Raw genomic sequence first — 24,218 nt, forward strand, 5'->3', positions numbered from 1 at the left:
TGTGCAATATTTCCTCTTATTAATGTGACTTTTCATTTCCGTACGCCGCAGTCCCCAAGGTCTCCCGCAGCTGTGATCCACACCTCCGGCCCGCCTCAGACTCCGCACCCCTCACCCTGTGCATCGTCCCGCTCCTCCACCCCGCTCCTTCACCCGGCTCCATCGCGCTAAACGCGGCTCCATTCCCTGCTAATGGCCGCTAATGCACCGCTCCCTCCAGACGTCCAATTACACCGCCCGTGTAATCTTGCTGACCGGCTCTGCTAACGACCCTGTTTTGGTGTGCGGGCCTGGCACGGTGCAATCATTTAAACAGTATGGACAATAAAGCATTTTCAATTTGCTCGACCCGTCCGTCACTCAGCCAATTTGTAAACATACAGATGATCCCGTTATACATGAGGGGAGAGTCTGGCAACTGTCAGCTGTGAGTTCTTGTCAGAGCGCTGCAGCGGCGGCTATGTGAGACCAGCTCTGAACCTGAGAGTAATCCAGCTAATCCAGAGATATCAGATCTAAACCCGAGAGTAATGCAACACAGCCAGAGACAGAGAGACCAGTTCTACAACTGAATCATAGAACATATTCAGAGAGACCAGCTCTACACCTGAGAGCCATGCAACATAACCAAAGAGAGAACATAAAGTCTTAAAGCACAGTCAGAGAGAGACCAGCTCTATACCTCAGAGTCTTACAGCATCCGCAGAGAAAGATCAGCCATGCCGGAATAATACAGTATATTTAGAGAGACCAGTTCTATACAAGAATCATACAGAATACCAAAGTAGAGACCAGTTCTATACAAGAATCATACAGCATACCCAGGTAGAGAGCAGCTGTACAGTCAACAATCATAGAGCATACCCAGGTAGAGACCAGATGTATGGCTAAGAGTCATAGAGCATAACCAGGTATAGAGCAGCCATAGTGCTGAGAGTGCTGTATGATACATAGAGCAGTTGCAGACATGATGCAGGACCCGCAGGGAAAGGGAGCTGTGTAATTAGAGCAGCCCACGGTGCTGACACAGTGCGCCGAGCGGATAGAGAGCCGGGGCGAGAAGAACGCCACCGACGGCTTATTTACAGCTCAACTACAGGGACATGAATGAGAGGTGTGGGTGAGTACGCCGCTACGTATGAGTGTGTGAGAGTGTGTGTGAGAGAGGGAGGGAGAGAAGTGTGTGTGTGTGTGTGTGTGTGTGTGTGTAATGGAAAGCCCACTGCAGACAAATCCATGTGCACTAGGCCATTCAAAACTGAGGCACTACAGCATAAATACAGGGTTAAATCAATCAAGACAATACTCCACTCCACAAACACAGTGCAGTTATGTTTGAATGTAAGACTTTGGATCATCCTAGGCAGAAGCAGCAGAGGGGTAGTCTGCTGCTAGATGGGCTAGCCCCATGGTGCATGCTACCCCAGCCTCTAATGGCTACCTCCACTGCCGTCAGAGATGGTGTGTGAACACCTGCTCTGTCCCCAGGCCTCTGACTGGAGATGCCCCAGGGCTACAGGACAAAACTGCTCCAGCAGGGCCACCGAACATCCACTGCTTACTTAGCCTTCAAACATCAAACCTTCATGGATCCCCACAAAGATCAAGCACACATAATAACCACACTTAGGCCAGCATCCCCACAAGGGCCACAAACACGTAATAACCACACTCAGACCAGCGTCCCCACAGGGATTCAACACACATGATAACTCCACTCGTTCCCCACACGTTTAGAGGTAAATGCACACAATATCCTGACTTAGGAGAATGACAGCTATGGCATGACCCTCAACTGTGAAACAAAACCCTCAACGTTAGACGCTGGGAAGCAGTACGATGATGCCATTAGGGAGCTTGGCCTGTATATAGTAGGCAGCAGATTCAAATCCCAGGTAGGACAACACTGCTGTAGCATTGAGCAAGGTAAAGAGTTGCTTCAGTAAGTAGCATATAGTTTAAACAGACCATATGTGAAACTGAATGCTATTTAAGTCAAGCTGGATAAGAGCAACTGCAAATAACCATAATAATAATAACGCTGTAGTTACATTTTGACAGCCCCCAACTCCCCTGGCAGGGCTGAAGTTAATTAGTGGGAACAAACCCTCCAGAAGGTTTGTGTGAGTGAGACAAAATGGAGACATCACGATAACCGTACCCTGTGAAAGGGAGGGCCTGTGGTTAGCGTTAGTGCGTGATTGCTGTGACAGGCTCGGCGTGCAGGAAAAACCGCTCTGACGAGCAGCGAGGCGGACCGGACGGCAAGCAGCAGCTGGCGCTTTAACTGCTGCTCAGAGCAGCCGCGCTGCAAAGCGACTGGAAATGTCCGGCCGGCCGAGGCTGCCAGACGCTCGGTAAAGCGCGGACTCTGCGATACAGCAATTCCCAGATTCCCCTGGGAGCATTTCCCAGCGTGCCCGAGCTGGGCTGTGAGCGCCGGAGTGCCCGGCACGCCCTCTCCCTCGCCCGCGCGCACAGATACAGGAGTAAGCTGGGTGACTCACGCAGGAAGTGCTTCTCCAGCAAGGCGATTTCCAAATGGCCTTTGACCTCGTTGAGCCGCTCCGATTCGGACCTCTGGAAGTCCTGGATGGCGGCAGCCATGGCGAGAGATCCTGTACCAGCCTGGACACACAAACACACATACACACACACACAGATACAATGTTACTGCACAAAGAGGCAGGTCCCCAGAAAGGCAGAGCCGTAAAACACACTCTCATACTGGCAGTGCTCCTCCACCTCCCACTACCTTTCAAAACAGGGTCCAAATTACAGCACGGCACTGCACTGATCCTCCCATTTCCCCAGTCAGAAAGATGGATCAACAGCTTTGAGTCAGTCAGTACCCGACTCTACTGCTCCACCAGCGAAGGGAAAGATGTAGAGAGAGAAACTGAGAGAGAGAGAAAGAGAGACAGACCTGCCAGCCACTGCAGATTTGCACAAAAAGGCACCTGCAGCAGCACTGCACCCTTTCCCTTTAAGGAACTCCCAATGTCTGACATTCCGCATGCGCACGCGCTCTCTCTCTCCCCCTCTCTCTCTCTCTCACACACACAGACACACACACACACACCCAGACCCTCCCTGGGATTGCAGCAAGTTTTCACTGCACGAGCCACCCTGCTTCTGAAAGTGCAGCAGCTTAATCCACTGTGCTGTCTGCCGTCTCCTCCTCAGCAGACTGAGCGAGGGAGAGAAACAGAAGGAGAGGGATGGGCATAGAAGGAGAGGCAGACGGATACACAGAAGAAGACAGGGAGTTGGAGGGAGAGTTTGGAGTTAAAAACACATGAAAAAAGTGAACGTTATACATTATTACGTTATACATTTTCATTATTTTCTTAGAGGCCATGGGATTCACCACCTAATTCCCATAACCACCTTTCACACACAAATGTGCGCTCGCACACACACACACACAAACACACACACACACACACAGATATGGAGATTTGCTCAGCTCTTCCAGAAAAGAACACACCACGCCCCAACCTCACCAGGCCTTGCATCGGCTTGTAAAAGTTAAAATCAGAAAAAACTATCCCTTTTTCCAGCATATAAACATCCATAAAATATCCTGGCGTCTCTTGTTTTGAATCAATATCTATCCTGCTTTGGCAGACAGCCTTTTCCACCCAGGAGAGCTCCACTTCTATCAGTGAGACTACGTTCAGTTCAAAGTCATCCCTCTTATTATAGCGTCACTTAATACTGAGCGGTATTAATGTGCCTCTTCTAGTAATGCTAATATTTATAATACAACACTGCATGGCTCTGCATTGAGCTCAACTGAGAGAACTTCATCAGCGTGGTTTGGAAGGGAGTGGCAGGACCAGGATGAGAGAGATGGATGCAGGCCCAGGTCACGTGGTCCAACATCACAGAAGGCTCACGGTGAGAGAGGATCACTGCAGTGCATCCTGGGATATGGACTGAGAAGGAATCCGGCATGAGGTGCGACTGGTCACTGAGCAGAAAGGAGGTCCTACAAAACCCCTGCCAGTGACTGCAGGCACCAAAGCCAGCAAAGCTACCTGCAGTAAAACAGCACAGCGATCTGAGAGAGAAACGGACACCTGTGTTTTTAGTCTCCACACAGACCACGTATTGCAGATCTCTTCAAACTGATTAAATGTTTAACCAAAGCAGACGTGCCAACGGTGGAAACCTCGAGTCCACGGGGCACGGAGGCCTGTGTATTTAGCGCAGTGAGAATGAGCTGAAATGACTCAGTTGCTTGTGTGTGAGTCATCGTTTCTCTCAGTGTTGTATCAACATCAGGACCAAGCTGAAAACGCAGCCAGGAAATGGCAAATCAACTGACAGAACGTGGAGAGGCACAACAGACAGCGGGACAGTTTACAGATACAGGCTTTTATATGGGGGCTAAATAAAAACCCAGGCCTTAAAGAGTGCCAAAAACCCAGGTCTTTAAAATGGAGCTGAATAAAAACCCTGGTCTTTATAGGGTACTAAAAACCAGGCTTTTAAAATGACATCAAATAAAAACCCAGGCCTTTAAAAGGTGCTCAGTAAAAACCCAGGGGTATGAAATAAAAACCCAGGGCTATGGTTGGATGAATCAAGCATTTTTAAAATAAAACAGGTAAAGCTCAAACTTGTTACATTTACATTTACATTTATTAATTTGGCAGACACTTGTATCCAAAGCGACTTACAAGTGCTTCTTACTTCCTTGTTCCCCAAGGTTTAGTTTTAAAATAGTTTTCTCCAGAAAAATGTACTTTGATGAACATCAGCACGTAAACTGATAACTGCAAGGTAAACTACTGGTAATATTTCAGACAATGACACTCGAGTCTGGTCAAATACGCCATTTTAAAATACATTTAAAAACATTTTCTATATCATTTTCCTAACATTTCTGAATTCAAAAAGTCTGTATTTGAACATAATGTACTCCAGATACGTATACAAAGCGTAGCTAAAAATACTTTAAATGCATGTTTTAGACGAGTCTGCTGCAGTCCTGCCCTTCTGAAAAGGTTCCACTCCCGAGACATTCCAGAGATAGAGCACATTAAGGCAGAGGAGTCAGTCTGGGCAGTGGGACTGAGACGGTGAGTCTGGAGACAGTGGCCAATGCATTTGTTGTGCTTTGCGGCAGCGTGGCGTGGTGATCAGGACACTGCAGCTGAAACCAGACAGTCACCGATTCAGGATAAACCAAATCTAATCCCAAATATGTTCAATGTAAGCTGTGGAAGAAACCCTAGTTAAGGACTCCTGAAAAGTTAAATAATATATGAACACATAAGCACAAATGCAAGGGACCACAGGCACTCAGAGTGACAAATGAGTCACAAATAGACCTGTTCCTGTCAACTGAAAAAAACAACCACAGAATCTTGATTTTTTTTCCTTTTTCTCTAACATGAAACATCAGCATCAAAGGAAAGAGGCAAATGAATTTGGAATCATTTTGCATAATGGATCACAAGTGAAAAGGAGCTCCAATGGGGCTTTGCATCAGAAAACAGTTTCAAAGAGGTGTCCTACTTGAGATGGCGGAGAAATGGTACACAGCAAAAAAATAACATCACCGTTCAAGAAAACCCCCATTACCTGGTCACTGCAGTGACTATGGATTCACCTATTTGCAGACATTATCAAAGTCTTAACATTCTCTTAATTACTCTTACCATTTTGTATGTTATTTATCCTTACAGCAGGATATTCAAGTTGTTCAGGTTACAAACCTTTTAAAAGGGTACAATGGCAGTGCCACATCTAGAGTTTGAAGGCATAGCCACTGCTCCTGCACTGCTGAGTAAATGTACCATGGCCCTCTGCAGTGAATGAATCCATGTCAACTTCCTTCCTGTGTCACCTGTAGAAAAGCACACTTCTCTTTCTCCTGTTCAACTTTATGTCAGAGCAGGAACTGCGGTGAAATGCTAGAGCCTCAGCCGTTTCCATGGGAACTAGCCCAAAAAAGTCTTAATGAGTCTGGGAGTGGAAGCAGAGAGGCTCTGTTGTGGGGTAGCTATACCAACCAACCCTATCCTGAGCTGACCCAAGCCACCTAACAGTAACAGGTCAGCACAACAGTGCACTTAAAGCAGGGATCGGGGAATGCTGCTGGCAAATAGAGGGCTGCAGGTTTTACCAGGGCACTTAATCCAAATTTCAACATCCTGCTGTACTGGTTAATGTGTCAATGCCAGCTGCATTATGTAATATGTAAGCTGCCCTTAGATGAATGATCGGCACATGCATAAAAGGAGGTGTAGGTCTTTGTGACTATGCTGGGGAACGAGCCGCAGTAGATAAAGCAGGCTCCGAATAAGAGAACAACGAGGCCGTTTGTGCTGATAAGCACGCTTCCTGTAGCTCCCTCCACAGTGAACTTCACTGTTGGCTCAGAGAGCCGCTGCCCACACGGCTGTCGCGAAGGAGGAGGGCGGGCACCAGCGGGCACCGAACACCGCAGCATTCTTTCAGTGTCATCTGAGCCAGGTTTGAGCCGCAGTGTGAATATGGGCAGCAGCGTGGTGTAAGAGCAGGCCTCGCAACCCAAAGGCTGCCGGTTTCATTCCCACGCGTTGCTAAGTCAACGGAACGTAACCCAGCCGTAACGTGGACAAACATCGACTCCAGGTTTAGCTTGGCTTCTTTTAGCTTGCCGGTTTTATGGATGCGTGTGTTTTCCTTTCTCAGTTTAACAGCCTGCCTTGTGACCATTTATCACGCTGGCTGTCACTGAATGCTTCCCATTCATTATCTCCACATTAAATGCACAAGGTAATATGGGCAAAGCTAATAATTAAATATAACTGTAATAAAGCAGATAAAGTGGCTGCGCTCTGCCCTAAGGGTCCACCCTGAGGAAGGTTCTCTGCCTGCAACGCCAAACCGATCAACTCATGACTCATGACATAACGAGCTGGCCAAACTGAGAAAGATTATACAGTGGACTTCTAATATTGTATACATGACAAGTTGAAAAAAAAAATTATTTAAAAAAAAAAAAAACGTGTTTAAAAATTAGTTTCGGAAGGAACTAGATCGACATACTTGGATCTGCAAAATTGTTTCGGATCTTAAAAATGAAGTGGTTCAAACAACGGCCACCATCATAAATTAATCCCGATTATTAGCTGTGAGGTGAATAAGATGAATAGGGATCTGACAGGTATATTATATTTTGGTATGATGCCAAAATAAATAGTCGTTCAGGAGGCTCCCTTTGACTGAGTCATACCTTAAAATTTAAACTTGTCACCTAAAACTCATAACATCATTTAAAAAGTCCCAGACCGTTCCCTCTATCAGTGTCCCAGACAACATCCACAGGAAGGGGGCTGGATAAACAGAAACTCAATGCACTGGGGGAGGGACGTGTGGGGCGGATATTCACCTTAAGAAAAGCGAGCCTTCTCTCAGAGACACGTGTACTGACCGGGCAGAGACACCAGGAGCGGCCGGGCCCGAACAGCCATTACACAAGCGGGCTTTCTTTGACTCCTCACAGGAGTGTTGCGAAACAGAATGGGGGGGGGCAAGGATTTTGCCAGACTACGCACGTGGAAACAAGCCAGCTTCCTTTAACCACACTGGGACCGGACTCGCCGCTAAATTACTGCTAAAAACCCCGAATCAGAAACGCACAGCGGGCCAATTCACTTTAACCAGTTCCAAATCTTTTTGCCAGTGTTTAATGTTGCAGATCAGTGTCAAACAGAGGGCATCTGGGCTGTCACTACTCTGCTTAATTACATTTGGAACAGTTTGATATCTGATGTTCTGTCACTCCCAAGATCAAATCTTCAAGTAATTAAAGCCTACCCTGTTATTATCAATGTTACCGCCCTCAGACACTGTAAGTACACTGTAATGGTTCACAAAGAGATCTGCAATTAATCACAAGTATTTGAATACTACTTCAGGTAACAGATTATCCAAGTGTCATTATTATTTACCGCTGAATATGTAAGTAATGGAACAGTGAGTGTCATCTTTACTGTAGACAACCTGATGCCCACAGAATACTGTAATATGATCACCTCTCCCTTCCTTTCCTGTGAGGACATCAGATCTGTGCTGATGACATCATGTGGAGGACTGTACTTACAGACAGGAAAGCTATGCTAATGATGTCATTCAGTGGACAGCACTTACAGACAGGAAACCTATGCTGATGATGTCATACAGTTGACAGCACTTACAGACAGGAAACCTGTGCTGATGATGTCATACAGCGGACAGTACTTACAGGGTCTCGTGGGTCTTCCGTTTCGCGCAGCGAGGGCCGCGGTTTCACCAGGATTTCATCGCTACATTCATTGTCAGACGCGTTGGGAGACTCAGTTAGATCCAGGAATTCATCTCGCTTCTGACCTCTGAACCTGATTTTGTCCAAGCGCTTTAGCATGTTCAACACAATGTTCTTCTTTAGCTTAGCATGGTGAACGGCAATCCTGCAGGGACAAAAAGGACACAAGGATAAGTATCACAAAGCTGCTCCTCAGAGAGAAAAAAATTATACCAACATTACAGAGGCTCCACAAGATTGGGGAACTCAGAAGGTGTCCAATGAAAATCGCAATTTTATAAACTTAAGTGCATTTAACATGGTGCATTCTGCCTGTGAAATAGACACAGCAAATGAGAGAGAAATGAGTGTGGGAAAAGGAGAGAGAGAGAGAAAGGTATCAATGGCTGAGTCATCCAGCAGGGGTCACCTGGGGCTGCTACAGTGACAGACAAAATGAGAATCACAAATGTTTTCACCCTGCTAATCACATTACCTCTGAACGACATGTACTCTCCCTCTCCTTCTGGCAAGAGGTAACAATGAAATGAGCACTACAAACTACGTGAACGTGCCCACTTAGACCCACTTTGGCCCACTTTTTTTCTTTGCACCCTGACCTTTGACCTGACCCTTAACTCTTCAAGTATCATTCATGATTCATTACTTCCTTTGATTCTGAAAACCAGTTAAAAGCAACACTGTTAGAAGTGTGGCCACTGTCCACTTTTGCTGTGAATGAGAGATGGAGGAGAGGAGGATGACTGTGTGTGTGTGTGTGTGTGTGTGTGTGTGAAGAGAGAGAGAGAGACACACACACAGTAGACATATTGTATGTGTGACTGTGTATAGTAGACAGAGTAGACATATATCTGACTGTGTGTGTGTGTGTGTGTGTGTGTGTGTGTGTGTGTTAGACGGAGTAGCCATATGTGCAGCTGTACGTGCAGCAGGTATGTGTGGTGTGAGACGCAGCACACAGATGTGTGAGAGTGTGTGTGTGTGTGAGAGATGGAGCAGACACGTCTGTCACTGCCTGGCTGTGTATGTGTCAGATGGATTAGACAGACGTGTGACTGTGTCCATGCCAGAAGAGATGGAGTAAAGCGAGTCATGTGACCGTGTGAGAATCCAAAACCGAATACTGGTCATCCCCATGTTTGTATGTGGGTCCAACAGGGCGCAGGCTGTAGCAGGATGGGGTCAGGTTGCCCTGCCCCTCTGTATGGTGTGGGTTCAGCAGTTCAGCAGGAGGGGGCTGAGATTCCACAAGGAGGGGCAACAGGCAAAAGAGAGGTGCTCATCAAATAAAGTTAATTATTCTTAGAAGTAGCCAGTAGAAGTACTAGTTTTAGAATTAACATTCATATTACCATTCAGAATCACTATTTGGGACAGCAGCTGTATAAATGGATAACATTGTAAAAAAAACTGTAACTGATGTAAGCCACTCTGAATAACAGTGTCTGCTAAATGCCAATAATGTAATGTGATGTAGTATTAGTAATCATCTTAGTATTAGCATTTAGCATTAGTATTGGTACTAGCATTAGTGTTAGCATTGTTATTATGATTATAGGTAATCTGTCAGACTGAAGAGACAGTGTTGTGGACACTGGACGCTGGCTTCATGTATGCAGTGAAGGAAAGGCTGCCATCACCAGCGAAAAAGCCTTCAACTTCCTGCGACGGTAGAGAGTTTGCAGAGCCTGGTTTAGAGACGTTTCCACCCACACACTTCTTTTTTAGCTCAGATTACTTGATGCCTGTCCCTGCCTGATGAATAATTCTACCAGAACATGTTCTCTTGCACAGTGCCTTTCTGTAGCACCAGCCCCGGGCATCTCTGGGGATTGTGGGTCATCAGAATGAAACTGGACAAGACGACCTCCTGGCTAACAGCCCTTAGTGAAGCGCGCAAGTTACAGCTTCCGCTAATTAGCGCTCACATGCAAGACGAAGCAGACGGAAGAGCCTATACTGGAAATCTAAGACAACCCACACTGCAGTTAGGCTGCATCTGGGCCTAAAGCGAGGCCACCCAACATCACACCTATGCCAGCACCTTTCCCCCACATCACGCTCTAAATATTCTATCACCGACAAGTTTTGGGGCATTTGGAACATCATCTGTAACTCTCTGGAGAATCATAATATTGAAGTAGATGGATGGAACGTTGAACTGAACTGAACTGATTGCTATTTAGGGCTGTATCTCTCTTCTTCTTTTTAAACAATAATAATTATTTAAATGTATTCATTATTGTTTATCCATCATTATCTAACTATGCTGTATTTCTGTACCCATATGCGCCTTCTTGTTCTGTGTTGTTCCTTTATTTAAAACAAAATAATTCAATAAAAAAATTGTTTAAAAAAATATACATTATATATATTCTACCACCCATAAACAGTGAGAACATAACCACAGCTTTATCAATAACGGTTAAACCTCATACATTTCAACCATTCAGATAGGTTTAACAAACCAAAAGCAAGAAGGATGAGGAGTGACAAAAAAACATAAAAACAGGTATGGAAATGTTCTTGAGCACTGCTGTTGTTTTGACTGACTTGTGTACATCTTGCCAACTTTTACTGTCAGGCAGCAAAGAGAAAAGTTTGTGACCTGACAGACTCAGGTAAAGCAGAGCCTGCCTTTGTCCTTTTCAGCTCAAGCATTGGCAAAGCCAGGGCAGTGTCTACCTACACGGCCCTTTGTTCACAGCCCTTTCAGGGAACGGCGCTGTCCTTCAGCGCAGGAACATGACTCAGGAACAGCCTCCATGACCGAGGACTGGGGAAGAAAACTCTCTTCCCGATTACGCCCCGCGCTGACGGCACCGCCGCGGCGACAAGGACGGGTTCAGCGCACCGCTGTCTCTTTTGCCTGCTTGCTGGCGTCTTTCGAGAGATGGCGCTGACGTGAAAGGTGCGCTCCTGCCCTCATTCGTACTGTCAGAATCCTGCTAATGAGCGAAGCCGCAACTTCAGTGGGTGGATGAGAGGATAGCTGTCAACAAGAACATTACCACAACTCGGGCTGATACTTGAAGGACAGGACAGCGTTTGTTTACTACATTATGATGGACAGTGAGTGTAGACAGAAAGCTCTGAAGCAGACATCTCTAGTCTCAGTAAGTGTGAACAGAAGGCTCTGAAGGCGAGGTCTCTTCAGTCTCAGTAAATGTGGCCAGACGGAACTGAAGCTCAACTGTCTTCAGTCTGAAGCTGGTATCTCTTCAGTGTCAGTAAGTGTGGACCTGAAGCTCCTATTAGGACCACTTTCTCCTGTCTCACTCTGACACACACAGGTGTCTCAGGGAGTGAAACAAGCCATTGTCAATTAGGACAGGCTTACTGGTCCAGGTGCAGATTGCGGATAAAAAACAGGTAAACAACGTTTTTCTTCCCAGTCCAACTGCTACACACAAGTCAGAGGAACATGTCCATGACATCCAATCAGAGGCCAGAGAAAGCCAAACACTGCTCTAAAACCCCGCCTCTCATGGCACTGTGTTTGCAGTGCAAAACTGCGGCACGGGCGTCCGCCTCACCACACACATACTACGGCAGGAGAGCGGTCACTCTGGATTCATCTGACACACTGTCTCTCTCTCTCTCTCTCTCTCTCTCTCTTACACACACACACACACGCACAGCGGGCCAGAAATCAATGACCTCATAAATATTTATTGCAGCGGCGGCGAGGATCGGAGGCGCGACCCCTGCGCGTGTGACCGTGATGAAAGGACGGAGCCCCAGGAGGGACACACACCGCACGCCGCGCCGCTGAACAGCCTGTTCCACCTGCACCTCGGGCCCCTGAAACACACCGCTCCCGCTGCCTGTTGCTGTGCAGGGAGCGGGAGGCCTGCGAATGCAGGTTATCAGGACACCCCATTTCACACTCCACTCTGCTCCAGAACAGTCCCGAAGAGGAGCCCTTCTCCCGGCCCTGTAGGATGACTAACATGGCATCCCTGTCAAATGAGTCAGCGGCCGTCTCTTCGGAAAACAGAGGAGGCGAACCTGCGCGGTAGACTTCTGGCCTTCTGGGTGCGGACACACAAACAGAGCCACACTCAAACACACACAGCCATTACCCAGAATTCCCTTCCTCACATCTGTTTGGAGAGTATCAGGTGTCGTGGCTCGTCTGGGCGGGGCCTTCACACCCTCAATGGATGACCAGCACACACCCAGAGAGCAGGTCAAGTCAATCATCTTAAGACCAGTTCATTGTTCTGGGATGAAAGGACAGAAACCGGCCCCAGTGAAACAACAACACGACTTACACAACAGAGGCAGTGCAGGGACCCCACCTCACATTAGCACACAGAGAGGGGGTGTGTTGGGGTGTGGAACAGGCCTCAGAAAACGCTCCGAAAATCCAAGCGCTGCTGGTATCTCGGATTTCTCCCGTTGTGGCCTCCCCTGCCACGGTGCCACTCTGCACACCCACAGAACACACTGCCTCCACCCGCTATCTCTGTCTCCTCAGGACGGGAGGGGCCATATGAGCTTTTATCACACAGAGAATGCTCTATGTGCGACCATTACTCCTCCAGAGAAAAACGCAGACCCTTTTAAAACCGTCTTAAAACGGCAGCTAGCACACTTGCTTTCCCTCAGACACAACATTACACGGTACTCTGTTAAAAGGTATGATTCTCCTTTCCTACACACACTTGACTGAAACTTGAAATTGACTGTAACCTTTATGGTAAAAGCCAGCGACCCAATGAAAATGAAGGGCAGGCTTACGGACGCCTGGTGCATCCATCCAAGCACTTTCCCTAGGTTTAATGTTCTCACTGAGCGATCCCACATCACTGAGGTCACTTCTGGTCTGAGCCCGTCCCCCGTGAGTGAGTCTGCCTGGCCTCTTTGGCAGGAGGGCGGGAGTCATATTAACCGCACCTGTTTTATTGATTAGTATGTGTCACCCTGCTCCTGTGTGACCTGGCTCGGGGGCTACATCACCATGAGGGCCTGACAGCTACCGTGCTACACCTCAGCCAGGCTGGGAGGATATCTGTTGGGAGGGCAGAGCTGTCAGAAGGAAAGACCAGGAATATTTACATTTACACTTACATTTATTCATTTGGCAGACGCTTTTATCCAAAGCGACTTACAAGTGAGCTGAATACAACACAAGCAAAAAAACCATTTCTTTCTCCAGCAGACTTTTATGTGCCTATTAAAACAGAAGACACTAATGCGGAATACATGCATAACCATGCATTCCTGTTGCTAGCAATGTCTTTATTACTGCTTCATCATTGCAAGGCTCCTGAGCGCCGAACGAGTCATGACGTCACTTTACCAACTGATGGAGTGGGTGTACGACCCCTCCATCTCGGTCAATTCTTGCTAGCAGACAATGGCACAACTGTGTTATGGGATGCAAACAGAAAAAGCGGGAGTTGATTCCGCAGTTCCTGCAACGGTCCACGCCACGCCCACTGAGGCACTCCTGTTTCACTCTGCCTTTCTGAATTACCACATGCCGGAACAGGGACCGTGAGACTTTTGGCATTAACAGGCCTTCGGAGCACCGAGTCACCAAACGGCTTTCAGGAAGTTGCTTTTCACGAGCAGACGTTCCTCAGGGTGGGACAGAGACAGTACAAAGGGCAATACAGCTACTGTTATGCACGCTTCCTGCATTTCTAGAAGCCAGTCTAATAACTATATAAGGAGTACGGTCATCATTTTTTGACATGCTGGCAAAGAACAGTTGATAGATACCTCTCGTTATTCCATGTGTGTCTAGTTCTGGGGCCAAAAAACGTTAACTGACAAGTGTTATTCATGCATAATATACTGTACCGGACACGACCAAACAAGAAAACTATGTATTGAAGTGTCCTACAATCCTGTGTGATTGTACAGGATTGTTGTACATATAAGAGACAGGAAGGACCTCTCATTAAGGTAACTCCTTACATCTGTGTAGGACCCTGAGGGACTGTTCAACCCGAACAGCGCAACGGTAAACCCAAAGTCATTTGTAATACTATAGCTTCGCGAATGGCTCTGTCTTGCTTCCTAAGCATTTTAACCTGCTCTAAGGCCTGCAAACAATAGCTATCAGCAACATCCTGTAAAGGATAGCGATGACAAGCGGCGAATCAGTCTTACTTTGGACTACATCCCTCATCAAAGTTAATCTGTCTGTTTCAACAGGGGGAAGAAACGCCGCGCGTATCGTGAGCTGACTACCGACCGGGTTGGTCCTTGGCTGCCCGAGTGGGCAAATATTTCGTCCGACGTTTTAATCAAATGACTTCATCAACAAAGAGGTCATTATCTGGAACGAAAACAGGGAGCAGCAACGCAGACGCATTAATTTCACTAAAATGAAAACAGCGGTTTGTCTTTCCCGTTTGCAGTAACGGAGACAGTCATCCACAAAACGTCATTAAACGGAGCGGCAATAACCACTGAAAGTACAGTTGTCGCCCGGGGCCTTAACCCCCCAAATTCTCACTTTCGCTTCACGCAACACAAATGAATATGAACTGTCAGTGCGCCAGCGAGGGGAAGGAGGACACGCAGACACCGCCGTCTCATCTGCAATGTGTTGTTCGTTTCGCTCGGGACAGTCGCGACCGACTGTCAAACGGCCAAATGCGCATTTGAGGGCGCTTAATATGACCCGGCGTGCGGTAAAATTGTCTCATGGACGTGCGACTTGTTAACAATGCGGGCTGTAAGAGCACAGCGCTGGCCGTGTCACAGCGTGCCCCGACGGGCATGCCGACGCCGCGAAAATAGCGGCTTCGCACATTCGGAGCGATGCGCGTTTCTGGGTTAGAGGAAAACAAAGCTGCGCTGAATGGCAATGTGTTAGCATGTTCTCAACGGCTCAATGGCTCCGGGACGGCGAGGCGTGTGAAACCGTGCGCCACGGCGCGATCGAACACACCAACACACACGCATTGTGCCGTGACCCAACAAAGCCGGCACCCCTGTTAGAATTACAGCCCTGTCACCGCCGTCACTTACCTGACTCCTATTGTTGATCATACGAGCAAAGGACGAAGGCTAAAAATTAAAAAAAAGTTTCTCACCTGGCGCGTAAATCGTAGCGAAGTTTCATTAACACTGAGATGGTTTTTGGTTTCACGCTTTTGCCTGCGCACCCTTAACCGAGGAGCGGACTCTAAGAGCTCTTGCTCAGATCCGCCTTTCCCCCCACGCCCGCAGCAGAGTAGCGGGCTCCATAGACGCGATCCTGCCCTCTGTAGTTCGCGAACGGCGTTTGATTGCCCCCCCAACAAAAAAGCCTGGCTTGGAATAGACACAAGACCACCCTCCTGCGAGAAAGCCGCGTCTGTCGCGCTTGTTGATTTTTCAGTGAGCCACACAAAGCTCCCGACCAGGAAATTTCGTCAATGTCAGCGACCACATCCTTAAAGGGGCCGCCGGTGACAGCCCGTCGCAGGCAAACCTTAACTCACGACGCTGTCGCCGACAGGACAACCTAATTCACGCTATTAACGAAACGTTATAAGGCAGCCCGGGCCTTCTCGAAGGGCACAGAAGCGTCTCCCACTCAGTCACCGTACTTCCCTGCTGCGAGTCCTCTTGCTTCCGGAGGTGAAATTAAATTTCACACAAAGCCACTGATGTGAGCTTAAACGTGAACGCCTTTCAAATTTGGAATGCTTTTTCAGACCCAGGATGAAGATTCATGGTGCTGTATTAATTATTCCAACGAGGTTTATAAATATCATGGATTACTGAAAGCAAATCTGCCTTTGTTATTAAAGTGGAACGATTTTACAGTACCAAATAACACTCAGTTACTCCCAGGAAAACAGATCAATAAAAAATAAAACGCGAATGAGTCTGCTTTAATGCTATAAACTACTATAAATACCCTGAAAATGCATTGTCTTTAAAATGTATCGATTAATTTGTTTATCTCTCTCTTTACTGCATATCTTTCAAGCATTCAGATCATATTGTAATATAATTTAAGACAGCATGCTGCAATTTAGCAATATGTTTCAGTTCATTGCAAATAATTGCATATTTGCTGTGGAAGGTGTTGGATGTACTTTACACGTAATAATTTGGCAGTTAAATTACAAATGGAGTTTTGAAAAAGTTGCTGTAAACTCAGCATGCTGCGGAAGGATGAATACTTGTCTTGCTTCTGAGAATGCCACACATTTTGAGATTTTGTTCACAGACTGTAATCTGTAGGTCACTTAATGTTTACAACTGAAGGTGCACTCATTAAAGACAATCAAACAGCCATTCTCAGTAAATTTTACCTCCCTACCCATTGTTGTTGCCTGAGTTCTGATTTTGACCTCTGACCAAAAGCAGCTTTACGAGATAAATAGTTTGCTTGGCCTCTTACCCTCAGTAGTCTGAGAGGTGAAGGCAAATAAATAAACGCTGAAAAGACTCCCACAAACGCATTTTTTCTACCCCCAACTACTGCGCTACAGTAATAACCCAATCATCATAAAAGTGTTTTACTGGTGTGTTTTAGGGTAATGTATTAACACTTGAAGTGTAAAACATCTCAAGTGGTTAAAGTTGTCAAATAAGAAAGATGAGTACCGACAGTAACCACAAGAGGGCGCATTTGTATATACTTACAGATCACACCCTAGCCTGATGTAGTCCTATCGGCTTCCTCGCTTGTACTGACCACATCTTTTCGACATCGAAGGTAAAAAGGGAGTAGCTTTGAGGCCCAGCAGCCAAGGGGTGGTACCTTAGATTCAGAACTACATATCATCAAGTGATACATGTCATTTCAACATCACACAATAACTTTATTGTAGATGCATTGCAAAGGATAGGACTATCATCCAACATAATCAAAATCTTGATAATGTGTCTATTCGTGTCCTATATGACAGACTGAGTGCTGAATGGGTTGTCAAACCATTGTCAAAAATATTCACCTGGCTACATGGTATATGGCAGTTTCATGAAATACCATTCATATGTGCTGGCATCAGCTTGTAAAGCTGAGTTCATCTTGAGTATTTCTGGTAGTCTCAAAGGACACAGCAACAGTTCCACAGCTATAATTGTAACACCCAGGCTAAAATATCATAAAATGAGTATCTGAGATTGAGAAATGCTTCTATTCCATTTCCTCTGCTCTCTAATTTTTCACTATTCGTGCCTCAGGTAATGTCCTCAATTTACTTAACTCTCACATGTACATTTTTAGGCTCTTAATAATACATATGATTTTGTCTATTGTCTATTACATCTTGTCCCGCGCACGGTTTGAACCTGAAGTTATTTTTAGGTGCTTTTTTTCAGTAGCGTGTTTGCGCTTGTGCTTCCTGCTGTGTGTTGAAAAGAAGAACTGCACAGCTATTCTGCGAAGAACTAAAAGAGCAGTTTCATCACCTCATTCGTAGGATGCTAAAGGACTCACAGTCGTTCATTAGTTTATAAGAGTATTAAACTGCCATTCCACCTCTGGCCCTGCTGGATTCTCTGTCTTAAGGCTGTTTACTGCGGATCTTTCCAGGGTGGGGAGCACCGCCTCCGCAAAGACACACAAATCCTCCCGGCCTCTTAGTTGATAAGCGCACTCTTAATCCCGCACAGGCATTTACTTAAGTTAAGCATTGTGCAACACTCCCCTTGTGCAACCATGACACTGTGTGTCAGTCACTGCGGAGCTCAGAACAGATGCATGGGCTGGAGAGTGCTGCACAAGGCTAGGTAAGCAGATGGCAGGTGTGAAAAGATGGTGAGAATAAAAAAAAGTTGCAAAGTTTTTGCTGATAAAAAAACCACAGAGAGTGCCAAAGAGGGGGCAGATATAAAAAGATAGCTCATATAAAAGATGGAAGTTATGAAAAAAAAAACTATAGCTGAACTAGAAGATGGCAGGTAAAACAAATGGCTAAAATAAAAGGGAGTACAGCTGTACCCCGTTGTGTAAAAACACAGGAGGGATAAAAGACGGCGGCTGTAAAAAAATGGCGGATGTGAAAAAAATGGCCGATATAAAAAGGTGTCCGAGGCAGGAAGAAAGATGGCTGGTGTGGAGCGGCCCGAGGGAGAACGAGAGCCTCCATTAAACAGGAAGCTGTCAGCTCCGGCTCACGTGCCTGAGCTAATTAGCGTAGCGGCAAGAGGGGGGAGAATCTACAGGGAGAGCCTGGCACGGCCAGCTGCCCGGCGGTATTAGCGGCAAGCTGGGTCATGTGACCACGGGGAGTGCAATCCCGCCTGGCACACAATATCTACTGTACATCCAAGGACTAAACTCAAACCTCGCTGCTACCAGCAGCAACACAACCCCACATCTGTGACCTGCTCCTCCAGGGACAGTGGGCCAATAAAAAAGCTCACATCTCCAGCCTGGTGCATCAGCCTTAAGAAGCACCTCAGGTGGTTTATGAGCGAGTGAACCCCAGAGGAAGTTTTCAGCTGTACATACCAACCATTTGTGAATCAGCCTTGGTTGCAGTGTCAAACTCGTCAGATGAAGCACTGTTTATTTTTCACAGGGCAGCTGTGTATCACATTTAATTCAGTTTTTTTTTTAACTATTAATGATATTGTGTTTGTTTTTACTATTACAATTCTATAATACATACACAAAGCAGGCAATACAGAAGGGGAACATGGGACTGAACGGTGCAACTTTCTGGTCACCAGACTGAACCACCCTGATCTACCTTAAAACCCACCTCACAAAATCTGAACATCTAAAACAGATTGCTATGAAAGCTTGGATTTGTCTGCAGAAGTCTCACCGCGAAGCTTGAGCCATTAAAGTTTATTCACTGCTAGACTACAAAACTAAACGAAATGCAGTCTATGGTGTGATAAAATCATAGAATTTATGTAGCATATTAAAACCAAAGTAGTGTGTAAGAATATGCCAGAGCCATCCTGAACTGCAAACTTTTTGCAACATTTCAGTAGGTGAACGGCCAATAAACCACCAATAAAATGACTTTGTGGGAAGAGACTTAATTTTGATTAGCCCCAGAATCTGATTTTCGACTATAAACGCCATTAACGTGCCTTTTATGCATTCATTATTGGTTAGTACCGAGCATTAAATCAATTGCGCTAATCTGAGTCCTTTAACTGCGACGCGCCAATGCCAATTCTAACAGAATTGGTGGAGCTACTTGCCTTCGATTAAATCGCCACTAGGTGGCGGTATTTTACTAGTCACAATTGGTGCAAACCTGGACAGTTTCATCGTCGAAGGGCTACAGTAAACTGTTTTCTAAACTTTAATACTGGATTAAACTGAGAGCTGTAAAGTCTTTTTACAATCCATTCATGTATACATTTGTAAATGATATCTGTTTTATCTCACAGTTGAGATGAGGAGAGGGTGATGGGATAGTTATTATTTTTATGATACGTACCAAAACACTCCATTATCGTGTATAACGTCCACGTTTCCCTGCGCTCTAAGCGCTCATTTAAAATAATTAAACAGGTCCCAGCATCCTTACCATTAATGAGGTTCGTTATTGAAGTGTTTCTTCTTTAGAGCTCACTTCAAGGTCCACGTATGATGTTCTGAACGGCACCAAGAAAGTAAAGAAAGTACCAAGGTAACAACGGAGGTGTTACAGTAGCATACGTTTCAACAACTGATTTATTCCTTGGCTATCTGAAGTTGAGCATATGTTCATATAGACAGAGCTGAACTGGCGGCTAACGTTAGCTATCTCGTTAACCAGTCGGAGTGGCAGAGAGAAACCACTTAAAGCATTTGGCTTTTATCCGTCCTTACCTTGCCAGTTGGCACTCCTGGGCCCAAGCCAATTTGAGTAACGTTACTGGGCGTAACAAAACAGTGTCTGAATCGATTCCACGATCCAACCGGAATTAATTTGATAAAATCACGATTTAATGTATTTACATTAAACATAATTTGACATTTTCGTTCCACTTTCTAATTAGTTCATCTCAGTTGCCTCGGAGTAGTTTGTCCCGCTTTTTTAACAAAACGTAGCCAAAATATTTTCCTAAGGGTCCCTTCATTGAATTTCCAGTAGGTGGCGCTCCAAGACTATTTATTTTGGTTTTTTCCCCAGCCTTCTCTAAAATTTTTTTATTGAGCTCTGAGCTATAACATACCAGAAGAGCGCAATTAGATTCAGTGGGACAGAGAGGAAAGTCTGTCACCACGAAAGATGCAGCCAGTCACAACACACATCTGAGTTACTGCCACCTCAGGGAGCATTTAGCATAAGAACTGGTTTTTCCATTCTGTACGTTTTCAAAAGTGCCTCCACAACACAGATGCACTACTTTGATGGCAATATTGTCTCAATAAACATTTATGCTACAAACTAGCCAGAACTCATTCAGTGACCTGTAATAACACCTCAGCATCACATCTGTGTAATGGGTAAAAGTTATGTGCAACAAGTCATCAGAAGACCCCGTTATGAAACAGACACCACTACTGTGCATAGTGGGCTATCGAGGAGAGTCTTAAAGAAGCAGAATATATGCTGCCTTTCTTGGCCAGATATCTAAGGTATAAGATATATGCCAGGGCAAAGAGGAGCTCCTGCTTGAGCCTGAAGTGCAGCTGTAGATGATAATGACGATGGAGAAACTGGAAAAGGAAAAAGAGAGGCCGTAATCTGCTCCAAAGATGAGAGGCAGCTGGAGGAGGAAGAGAACACTTACCAGCAATCTGACAGCAGAGAGCACCACTCCTAGAAAAGGGGTGAACAGAGCCATCGCTTACATGCTTAACGCAAACGCACAACTACCGCTCTTAGGAGTGGGTCGTAGACATATCATACGCGCAGCTGTTTTTCTTTTTATTTCCTTGATTTGGAATATGCTAGTTACCACACAGCTAGAGGCAGGTTCCCTCCAAGTTAAGCATAAAAAGGCCAACCACTGGCCAGGAGAGGAGGAGAGGAGATACAAGCTGATGCCAGCAACTTTGAGCTTGACAGAGATGTTGGTGTCTGTTGAAATTCATTCAGTCTGGACTGGGAGACCAGTAGACAGGCCAGGGAGACCAGCATTTGGTTTTGAGGCTTACAGTGATTCGGGCTGTTTTAACACCGTTTGTTTTCATGAGGACACTGGCAGACAATGTGTGTGTTTGGGGCCTACAATGGCTGTGAGCGCTAGGTTGTGTGATTTGCTGTGTGCTTTCAGTGGGAATCACAAGACTGCATTTTGGAGTGGCCCGTTGGCTGTCACGTCACTGCAGCTGGGAGCTGGACTGTCACTTCTGTGCCATCATTTTTAAATACAACAAACACAACGTCAAACAACCTGCCGCTGTGGTGATGGCTGTTGGAGCCTGGACAGAACTGGCTTGAGAGGAGGTCACAAGAGTCGGCTATCCTGGTTTACGAGGTCTTTTTGATGCCAGGTTTGGGTTTTTTTCTTTTGTTTTCATACACTCACACTAAGGTTATGCTATCTATTCCCCATTACAGCCAACTCTCATCATTTGTTTCTGTCAAGTTTGTTGAATTTATATTGATAACCTTGAGAATTAAGTGAACTTGACAGACCATGACAGACCACTTTAGTGACCCTCGGCTGATTCTTAATTGTAAGTAAGTTGCACTGAATGATGTCTCATTTTGTGAAATGGAATCGACAGCTTTAACTGAAAGATCCACTGTCCACCGCTCAGAAAATGTGATCTTGCTCTCATAGAAACTGCAATCCAAATGAGACAACACAAATGAAAAAACTAAAACATGTTTAGAAAATTCAGCATTTCATTTCAATTTTACAGTCCCAAATTGTTTCGCTTTCCAGTGTCTTAAAACAAAAATAAATACACAGTATGTTACAAAATGATTCCAGTGTCTATGATCATACAAAAAGTACAAAACATTAACAGCTTTTAAAGAAACACGAATTAGAGATCTAATCTCATAAGGAGGAGCTGGTGCTTTAAAAAGGCACCCACTGTGACAGCGAATCTGAGTAAAAAAAAATGAGGCATTATGGGTAATCACCAGTGGGGACAGATAGTGGTTAAGCTACATTCGCATTTACACCACCATTTCCAAGGTAGGTTTATGGTTCATGGATGTTGCACACAATGGAGAAACACAACACCATGTCCAATAATTTCTGCTCCTTCACCAGGCCTGTGAGCAGAACCCATTCACAGAGGGCTTGTGTTAAAATTACTGGGGCACTGTGGTCTTCGTGGAGAATTTTCAGAAAATAACACTGCAAGTCAAGGATACCACTGTATGGTGCTGCAGTGTAATCACCTCCACATGAATTCAAATGTGCATCATATGGTGTCTGTGGTGAGCCAATCAGAGATCTTAAAAAACAACCTCCAGGACGGAGTTCGGAAGGCAAAGATTTAAACTAATAATTGCACCAGCTGACTAATTAAGGGTTTGGGTGGAACACGAAACAGACCTTTCTGGCTCTGTGGCACTAGGGTTGCCATGTCCTGTCTCAGATCTGTAATATTGATCTGAGCTGCTTCAACTGTAAGGCAAGGGATGAATGCTTGGCTTCAGGAGCACCTGGAGTCATGATTTGTGCAGAACTCTGGCGGTCCCTCTGGAGGTTTCCCTCAGACAGCATCTGCTGAGGGAATCACTCCTCCGTTAGTCTGACTACTGTTTTCAGGACAGGAAGGGCTCACGAAATGATACCCAGTTGTACCACAGATTATTGAATGCCGCTTTCGTTCTTTTTCCTCAAAGGCTGGGTGCAAAGCTCGCCTTCTGCATGGACCGTATTTGCTTACGAAGCTGTAGTACATCGTGCCAATGTCAAAAGACAGCTGTGCAATAAGGTAAAAAAAAAAACAGCATCCTGTTCTCCCTAGAGCAAACCCTTCAGCACTGATGTACAGTATAAGTTCGAAACACTTTTTGCAATGTACAAATGAACTTCTCTGTCCTATGAAACTATACAAAAGAACACCATGACACAGTGATCTCCAAATGCATTAGGCTGTGAAGGCATTGGTTTTAAGACTTTGATTTTTGCTCTGAAGGCTGGTGGTGAGAACAGGGCACTTGGGGTGTTTCTGTAGTTCTCGAGTCCCAGAACGAGGACACCTTTCAGAGATAAATCTCAGTTCTTTCTGGATGGCCAAGCGAGGCCCTTTCGTAGAGCTCCCACACAGTGATGTCATTGCGTCACGGCAAACCCATTCCGGTCCTCACTGGGACGCGCATCAGCAGGAAGTGCCACTTTGGTCGTGCCGCAACACGTATTTCCTGGCTTCAGTCACGAGTAGCACTGCTGCATGCTGGGGGATGTAGTTTCCACCTCCATTAGTGGTTTGGCACAGGTCACACCCTCCAGGGTAGAGTCTCATACATTCCCTTATAATCTGGCAGACAGAAGTCTGCAGTAATACTGGTCTCCATAGGAGCTGAGGAGGTGTGGCCCGCAGGGGTCTCAAGGCGGGGTGGGGGGCGCGGTGTACCTCCCACCTAACCCCCCCACCCCAGGCACAGGGCCCCACCCCTCATTAAGGTAGGGTCTCCCTGGATTTCCTCCTGGGTCAGATGGAGGTTTCATTGCTGCCGCTGTGTGGGGTGAGAGAGGGACAGAGAGAGAGCAGACAGAGTCATACAGAGTTAGACCAAGGAATGAACAGGAGAGCAGGCACTCAGTCCAACAATACACACTTTGCAAAACTACATACACAATTCATTTGGGGATACATGACACCACGACCCATTCCTAATGTTAACACTCTGGAGACCAGCACACCCACTTCTATAATTTGGTTGCTTCCCTGACTTAAGACAGTGCAGACACTCATTCAGGTGCTTCTCTAACTACAGGGCAGACACTCATTCAGTGGCTTCTCTAACTACAGGGCAGACACTCATTCAGTGGCTTCTCTAACTACAGGGCAGACACTCATTCAGTGGCTTCTCTAACTACAGGGCAGACACTCATTCAGTTTCTTCTCTAACTACAGGGC

General features: G+C 45.9%; 1 protein-coding gene across 1 annotated transcript in view; it reads right to left on the reverse strand.

The window, feature by feature from the left end:
* The window catches only part of LOC118772087 (GRAM domain-containing protein 4-like), a 46,193-nt gene extending 30,516 nt beyond the window's left edge, over positions 1–15,677 (reverse strand). Inside the window, exons 1-3 of the mRNA XM_036520338.1 lie at positions 15,364–15,677; positions 8,246–8,450; positions 2,508–2,628 (exon numbers count right to left, since the gene is read on the reverse strand). Coding sequence (XP_036376231.1) covers positions 2,508–2,628; positions 8,246–8,450; positions 15,364–15,392 — 355 coding nt within the window. The 5' untranslated portion in view covers positions 15,393–15,677. The remainder of the gene's footprint in view (positions 1–2,507; positions 2,629–8,245; positions 8,451–15,363) is intronic.
* Between the last annotated feature and the right edge of the window lie 8,541 nt (positions 15,678–24,218).

Source organism: Megalops cyprinoides, chromosome 25 (genome assembly GCF_013368585.1).
Source record: "Megalops cyprinoides isolate fMegCyp1 chromosome 25, fMegCyp1.pri, whole genome shotgun sequence".
Lineage (NCBI taxonomy): Eukaryota > Metazoa > Chordata > Actinopteri > Elopiformes > Megalopidae > Megalops > Megalops cyprinoides.